This window comes from Peromyscus californicus, unplaced genomic scaffold, assembly GCF_007827085.1.
Source record: "Peromyscus californicus insignis strain IS unplaced genomic scaffold, ASM782708v3 Scaffold_3__1_contigs__length_106647218, whole genome shotgun sequence".
Taxonomy (NCBI): Eukaryota; Metazoa; Chordata; class Mammalia; order Rodentia; family Cricetidae; genus Peromyscus; species Peromyscus californicus.
In genome coordinates, this window is record NW_026294551.1 from 727,875 (window position 1) to 736,218 (window position 8,344).

At 44.2% G+C, this 8,344-nt stretch overlaps 1 protein-coding gene across 5 annotated transcripts in view; it reads left to right on the forward strand.

Annotated features, from left to right (window-relative positions):
• Positions 1 to 6,706, forward strand: part of Rab40b (RAB40B, member RAS oncogene family) — a 38,332-nt gene extending 31,626 nt beyond the window's left edge. For all 5 annotated transcript variants that reach the window (XM_052755934.1, XM_052755935.1, XM_052755936.1 and 2 more), the window contains 4 exons: positions 2,322 to 2,382; positions 3,442 to 3,519; positions 4,636 to 4,858; positions 5,501 to 6,706. In XM_052755934.1, coding sequence (XP_052611894.1) covers positions 2,322 to 2,382; positions 3,442 to 3,519; positions 4,636 to 4,858; positions 5,501 to 5,772 — 634 coding nt within the window. In that variant the 3' untranslated portion in view covers positions 5,773 to 6,706. The remainder of the gene's footprint in view (positions 1 to 2,321; positions 2,383 to 3,441; positions 3,520 to 4,635; positions 4,859 to 5,500) is intronic.
• The last annotated feature ends 1,638 nt before the right edge of the window (positions 6,707 to 8,344 follow it).

Below are 8,344 nucleotides of genomic sequence, written 5' to 3' on the forward strand. Positions count from 1 at the left end.
GCCAAGCCCCTACTGCACTCCTCCAAAGGCCTCAGGGACTCACTCTCACCATGCTCAAAACTAATCCCAGTTATTGGAGAGATGGCCAAATGGTTAAGAGCCTTGACTACTCTTATAGAAGACCTGGGTTTGATTTCCAGAACCTACATGGTGGCTCACAACTATCCATAACTCAAGTTTCAGAGGATCTGACACCTTCTTCTGGCCTCCGTGGGCACTACATACATGTGGTGCACAAACATAATTGCAGGCAAAGCACCCATACACATAAAATAAAAATAAATAAAATCTCGAACAAAAAATAAAAACTAACCCCAGTCCCTGTACAACCTGAGGCCTCTTTCAGGTGGTGTCAGTTGCTGTGTCCACACTGACCCCTCTACACAGTCACACAGTTTCCTGATGTCTAAGGCCAGCGTATTTCTCCTCCCATGTCTGAAGAGGGGGCTGTGGTTATGTACAGGGCTCTCACCATGGGCCTATGTGATTAACAGCATCACACAAGGCCAGCAGATACAACTCAATCTTATTGTCTTCTTGCTACAGACTTTCTAGTGGCTTTCATGTAAGCTTTGTTGAGGCTGGCCCTTAAATCTTCGATTACTTTACTTCTCAGAACAGTGAGATAGTTCTTCCCATGTCTTTGACAAAAGTCAATGCCTCTAGCTCATGCCCTTCCTGAGCCCCAGCACTCCTCTCAGGTGTTGGGATAGTCACTAGTTGCAGATGATGTACAGCAAAAAACATACCTGTTCCATGGGCATTGTGAAGACACACCTATGTACATGGCCTTTGGAAATTCTTCATTCCCAAGAGTAATGTTGAAGTGGGTATGTTAACCAAATGTGTAGATGTGTATCTACATAGCTTTTAAAAAGACTGAAGAAGCAGTGCCCCCTTTCTGGAGAGTTACCACAATGAGTGCACAATACCAGGAACTTACCCTGGGAACATCTTCCTTTGTCCTGGTAGTTTCTTGGCATGCTGACCTAGCCTTCTGAGTACCACACTCCTAGTGTGTGTCATCATCTGCAGAGTAGAAGTCCTGTCAGTCCCTTATGTTGATCAACTTGGGGACATATCTGGAGAATCTGCTTATGGAGAAACTGAATGTCAGGGAAAGATCTTGCCTAACCATGGAAAAAAAAAATATTCTGTGTTAGGGATGGAACCCAGTGTCTTGCTTGCGTGAGGGAAATATACTGCCACCAAGCTATATCCCCAACCTTAAAATAACTTTTAAAATTATATTTGGTTTACTTAAATGTCTGAGAATAATGTTAAAACCCACTGTTAGGTTTCTAGCCTGACTTTTGTTTTGTTTTGTTGAGATAGAGTTTTACTATGTAGCCCTGGGTGGTGGGAACTTGCTATATAGAGCAGGCTGGTCTTGAACTCAGAGAGATCTGCCTGTCTCTGTCTCCAGAGTACAGGGATTAAAGGCATGTGCCCCCATGGTTCTAGTTTGACTTCCAGAGAACCTGGGTTTGGTCCCTAGTACTACACATGGCTCAGGGTTACCAAGTAACTCCAGTTCCAGAGAATCTGACACACTCTTCTGGCCTCTGCAGCATTCACCCAATGCACAAAATCTCACACAGACACATAGGTACACATTAATAAAAATGAACAAATCTTTTTTGTAATATATAAGCCTATCATATATATATATATATATATATATATATATATATATATACATATATATGATGGGCTTGGTACCACATGTCCATTATCTCAGCACTAGGGGTAGGAAACAAGAGGATCACTATAAGTTTGAGTCAAGGCTGGGTTACATAAAGAAACCCTGTCTCAGAACAACCAGTCAGGTGTAGTGATGTCCACTTTTAATCTTGGTGCTCAGGAGGCTGAGGCTACAGAGTAATAAGACGGCTCAATGGGTAATGGTGCTTGCCACCAAGTCTGATAACCTGGGTTTGATCCTCAGTACTCACAGAGCGGAAGGATAGGTTCCCATAAACTGTCCTCTAACTTTCCACACATGTATCATGGCTTGTGCATGTGCTTGTGCACAGACACAAACTCTTGAACACACACACACACACACACACACACACACACACACACACACACACACTATAAAAACAACAATGAAAACGAGAATGAGCCCAAAGGGTATGTTGCTGCCAAGATCACTCCAGAAAATTCAGGATGGCTTTGTGACTTTGTCTTGGATTGGCAGGTAATGGCCACCAACACAAAGACTGTAAAAGGTACTTGGTGTGGCTTCCAAAGTTTGAGAAATGGTTATCAAGAAGAAACACCAGTTTCCTCTTAACAGTCTCCAACATCTTTTCCAGGGACACCTCAGGGCAGGGGAGATTTTGTACCATATTCCGCTCATATTCCAGAGGAGCACAGGTAAACAGCATTCCAAGCCTGGAGATCAAATTGATTTTGAGAAATAACATTTACAAATTCTTACTTAGCCATCTCTTTTATGGCTAAATTGGAAGATAAAGCAATTAAGCTTATATATAAACTGATGCAGGTCAGGTGCTATAATCTGGTGGATTATGTTTTTTCAGCATCACAGATGCCATGTGTGTGCATGCATTCTCATGAGTGCCTGAATGTGTGTGTACATGCATGTGCATATCTGTATTTGAGCTTCTTATCTATGTGTAAGCATGTCTATGTGTGCACTATATGTTGGGGAGGGACTTGCTTTGCATTAGGCGGCAATGTCCCCAGACAAATTTATGGTTATGAGTTCCAGACTCTAGCTCAACTTTTTTTTTTTTTTTTTTTTTTTTTGGTTTTTTCGAGACAGGGTTTCTCTGTGTAGCTTTGCGCCTTTCCTGGAACTCGCTTTGGAGACCAGGCTGGCCTCGAACTCACAGAGATCCGCCTGGCTCTGCCTCCCGAGTGCTGGGATTAAAGGCGTGCGCCACCACCGCCCGGCCTAGCTCAACTTTTTATTTAAGCATCTGTCAGTGAGTGCATGAAACATCATTGGAAATAATAATGTAACTCTTATAAGGAATAGATTAAATCAAAATTGTATGCTTTTGTCACAGTATGTAAGATGATTCGTTAGGGATCAGGCATAGTGGTGTATAACTTTAATCCCAGCACTTGGGAGACAGAAGCAGGTGGATCTCAGTGAGTTCCAGGCCAGTCTCATCTATACAATGAGATGCTGTCTTGATTTTTTTTTTTTAAAGATTTCTTTATTTATTATGTATACAGAAGAGGGCGCCAGATCTCATTACAGATGGTTGTGAGCCACCATGTGGGTGCTGGGAATTGAACTCAGGACCTCTGGAAGAGCAGTAGGTGCTCGGTGCTCTTAACCTCTAAGCCATCTCTCCAGCCCGCTGTCTTGATTTTTAAAAATAGTTTTGTCTCTGCAAGTCTCTGGACCAAGCTTGCCTCTTGTGTTTTTCTGTGTGTTGACCTTTATGACTTCTCTCCCAGGGTGTGATCCTGGTCTATGACATTGCCAACCGATGGTCCTTTGATGGCATCAATCGATGGATTAAGGAGATTGATGAGGTATGATACGTGACCTTGGCCAGGGATTGACTCATGTGGCTGTTGGCCAGAGGTTCAACAACAGGGAGAAAGCTTCACCTCATAGCTGGACCCAACAGTGTGACCAAAGGACCTCAAGGCTCAGGAAACGGCTCTGCTGTGCCTCTGCTCAGGCATGCAGGTTCTGCTTGCCCCACTCCCAGTTAATGGGATAGGTGGGTGGACAGTGTAGTGGTATTTGCTCCACCCATGACTGTGGGAGCCCGTTTTTGGGTTCCTCGTGGCTTTACCCAGCATGTCTGCATAGAGGATGATTAGGACCACAGGCCTGAGTGCAGGTGTCTGAGATGGTCTGCACTTGGCTGTGCTGGGGGGGGGGGGGGGGAGGTCTTTTGCTCCACCCCTTGGCGTCTCTATAAATACCCTGGGGCAGAGCCAGTCGGGGCGTTGGAAAAGGTTCCAGGCCCTCTCGAGTCTATCCTTTATTTTCTATCTGTTTATCTCCACAATACTCTCCGCAATAGGTCCTTCTAATATTTCCTGCTGTTCACACTCAAGAAAACTCTGGGGAGCTGTGGGGTTGGTGGGTAAATGCCCCACATATGACCTGAAGGAGGCGGTGCTGCCTGCCATTGTATGACTGGGCGGAGCAAATACCACTCAGTACAGGACAGTGACTGGGCTGCTGCTGGTTGAGACCTAGTGGGTGAGCACCACGCTTGATGATTAGGATCTTGTGACTTTCCTAATAAAGGGCCACAGGTTGAGTGTTTTAAAACATTAACTTTCTCCAAGTTCTGGAGGACATAAATTGGTAGGGCCATGTTCTTCCAAAAGCTCCAGGACAAGATTCTTCCTGCCTATCCCAGCTTCTGGTGGTTGCAGATACTCTTGGCAGTCACTCCGCTTTCATTGTCACATGGCATTTCCCTGGGTCCCCTCTGTGTCCTCGCCTCCTGCGATGAAGACAGCAGTCATTAGAATAGCCCCCCTGCAATTCAGTAAGACTTCATCTTAAGTTGTCACATAAACAAAGACCATATTTACAAATAAGGTACCATCCTGAGGTTCTGGGTGGACATGAATTTGTAGAGGTACACCACTCAACCCATTTTCCTTGCCTTTCTCATGCTCTAGCATGCCCCTGGGGTTCCTAAAATCTTGGTGGGAAACCGGCTGCACCTGGCATTCAAGCGGCAGGTGCCCACTGAGCAGGCCCAGGCCTACGCCGAGCGCCTGGGTGTGACCTTCTTTGAGGTCAGCCCTCTGTGCAACTTCAACATTACAGAATCCTTCACGGAGCTGGCTAGGATCGTGCTGCTGCGGCATGGGATGGACCGTCTCTGGAGACCGAGCAAGGGTATGCGGAGGGCCAGTCCGAGTCTCCTTTAGCCTAATCAAATGTGAGGTGGTTTCATAACCCCTGCACAATTGTCTGCCTCCTAGGACTTACCTCAAGGCTTCTGTGGCCATCCTCAAAAATCAAATTCATTTAGGGACTATGGCTGAGTGGGTAAAGGTATTTTGCTGCCAACATACCAACTCGAATTTTATCCCTGGAACCTTCATGGAAGGCTTTTGGCCTCCATGTATAGGATGGGTCATGCACACACATAGATAGATAGATAAATGTTCATTTTTTAATTTAATTTATTTTATTTTTTCAGAGCTGAGGACCAAACCCAGGGCCTTGTGCTTGCTAGGCAAGCGCTCTACCACTGAGCTAAATCCCCAACCCCTTAAATGTTCATTTTTTAAGCAAATGTATTTGAAAGAAGTAATTATTAGAGCTGTGGAAGAAAGCTCATGAGAAGATTTTTGTGTGGTCTGTACTTGGGCAGAGGTGGAGGCAGAACAGGGTTTGCTACATTCACCAGTGACACAGCCTCACAGTAGAGGTTCTCAGTTCCCGGAGGGAGGCAATCAGATGTGGGACTTCTTCTTGTAAATATCCCTAATCATGGAAAACATAATATAAGTGGTTCTCTTTCCTTTTTACAAGTACTGAGTCTGCAGGACCTCTGCTGCCGTGCTGTGGTGTCCTGCACGCCTGTGCACCTAGTGGACAAGCTCCCTCTTCCTGCTGCCTTACGAAGCCACCTTAAGTCATTCTCTCTGGCCAGTGGCCTGAACACCAGGATGATGCACGGCCGCTCCTACTCCCTAACTGCTAGCTCCAGCCACAAGAGGAGCAGCTTCTGCAAAGCCAGGGCCAGCCGCCCACCCCAGAGCCCACCCAGAAACTGTACCAGGAATAGCTGCAAAATTTCTTAGGAACTAGAATTGGTGGCACAGGCCTATCATTCCAGCTACTCAAGAGGCTGAAGCAGGAGGATCACATGCTCAAGGCCCACCTGGGCTACAGAATGAGTTCAAGGCCAGCCTGGGCAACTAGTGAGACCCTGCCTCAAATTAAAAAGTAAAAAGAGGGCTGGCTCTCTAGGAGAGTCTGGAGGACAGAGACCATTCTAGACTCAAGAAACATATTCTCCATCTCTTACAGTAATGATGCTACTTCATTTGGAATGCCTATGCCACTGATGTAGTACGAATGCCCAGTGCGCTGTGACTGACACTTCTGTGTGGATGTGCATGAAGCTCTTGTTCTAGACTTGTGTGTACAAAGGGAAAAATTAATATTCTGCCCTACTCTTGATAATATGAAATTATGGATGTTGCTTTTATCATGATTGCTGTGCAACTTTTTCTGTAACTGCTTTTATATGGCTGATAAAATGTGTGTAGTGAATACATATTCAAAGAAATTTCAGAAACAATGATAATCAGATAGGCTAGCATCACTGATATTACAAGAGGGACCTTTTATAAACCTCTTTTTAATGTCAAAGTTCCAATTTATAAAAAAAAAAAAATGCTGCAGTTGCACATAGAGATTGTGTACAACAGATCTGTCCCATTTGGGTAGGACATGGATTTGATAAAGTTTTTGCTATGTCATTTACTACATTTTGGGATTAATAAGTAATCTATATTCATATTTTTCTGTAAACCTACATTTTTTGTACAAAGTGTCCTACAAGTTATGAAACTACAGGAAGAAAATGCCAAAGATATCTCCAATTATGTTGAACATAACCAGCATTGTTTCAACAGATTAGCAAGGAGAGAGGTATTTCAGTAAAGAACGAAGTGAAAACAGTATTATTTAGGGAAATATTTCTCAATAAAGTAGATGCTTGTTCCTCTCTTTACAGAGTCATGATATCTCTTTCTAGATCTAGATAAGTAATAGCGCTTTTCTCCACTTGTCTCCTTGCTTGGTGTGGCCAAAATGGGTAGTTTTGGTTTATAATGCTTACCACAAAGCTTAGTTTTTGTCCTTTATAACCTTTGGGAAAGATTTCTTTCCCAGATAAGACCTGCAGAGAAAGGAAGTGGTGCTGGGTGTCGTGGCTAACGTCTGGGAGGGTGAAGCAATATTGCTGTGATATTTAGACCAACCTGGAACTACATAGTGAGTTCCAAGATGAGAGAGTGAGACCATTTCTCAACAAAATAACTCTGTGTCTCCTGGCAAATGTCAGAGGTTTATTGTCCCTTATTGGGAGCAGAGAGCTGTGACCAGGCATTTCTCTAGAGATGAAGCCCTTGTCACTCTTTGCCAAAAGCCTACTGGCTCTACAGAGGCTCAAGTATCGGTCTCTTTTCTGGTCCTGCTGCTTAGGAAGCAGGACATAACCAGGGATTACATAACAGGAAAAGTGAACCAAGATAAAGCTCAGATATTCTAAGATTTTTGTTAGTGATTTACAGATTTAACAATTTACAGAACTCTAGATACATAGTAACAATGTCCTTAGAAGATGGAGCATAGCTATCTGTGCCACTGAAGGCTTGAAGCTGGAGGGTGGGGGTCCAGCTATGTAGAGATGAAATGAACAGATATCCACAGAGAAACAGGTGAGTGTATATAGCCAGTGAAACCTGAAAGAATAAGGCCTTCTTGACAGTGGCCAACCTGTGAGGACATCCTGCCAGGGCTGCCTTTTTTTTTTTTTTCTTTTTTTTTTTGCTATGCCACTGATGGAGAGAACATCTATGGCATGGACAACCATGACTTAGCATCTCGTTCTCAGGTTCTTAGCCAGGAGATGAAAGTACAGGTCAATTAAAGAAAAGTCCTCTAAGTGTCTTTCCCTCTTCAGTGCTGCTGGGATGGGTGGTGGGCTGTGCGGGATGGATCCCTGGCTAAGCTAGGCCACACAGGTTCTTCTGCCTCAGCTTCCTGAGTACATCAGAAGCATAAAACACCATGTCCAAACCTGTTTTTTCTAAGTTCCTGTGACCCGAAGCCTTTTGGAAACCTGATATTTATGGAATATAGAGGCTACCCAGAAGTCTTGGCCTTCCACAGGAAGTCAGTGATAACTAGAAGAGGCAGGAAGAGTTCTTCCCCAGGACCTTTGAGAGTGAATACAGCCCTCCTTGCACTTTGATTTTGGACCTCTGCCTTCCAGGAATGTTGTAGAATAGGTACCCACATTTTTTATACCAAGTCTGTGACAGTTTATTTATAGCAACCTGATAAAGTAATAGAACCAGCAAGTGCTACAGCAAATCAAATTACATTGATGAAAGTTACCAAACAGAGAATATTAAGTAAAAGTATTCATGCTTTGGTGGTGAATACACAGAGAGTATAACTGAGGCAGGGCAATGGTGGCGCACGCCTTTAATCCCAGCACTCAGGAGGCAGAGGCAGGTGGATCTCTGTGTGATCAAGGCCAGTGTAGTCTACAGCATGAGTTCCAGGACAGCCAAGACTACATAGAGAAACCCTGCCTCAAAAAAAACCCCAAACAAACAAAAATAGTTGGGTGGTGGT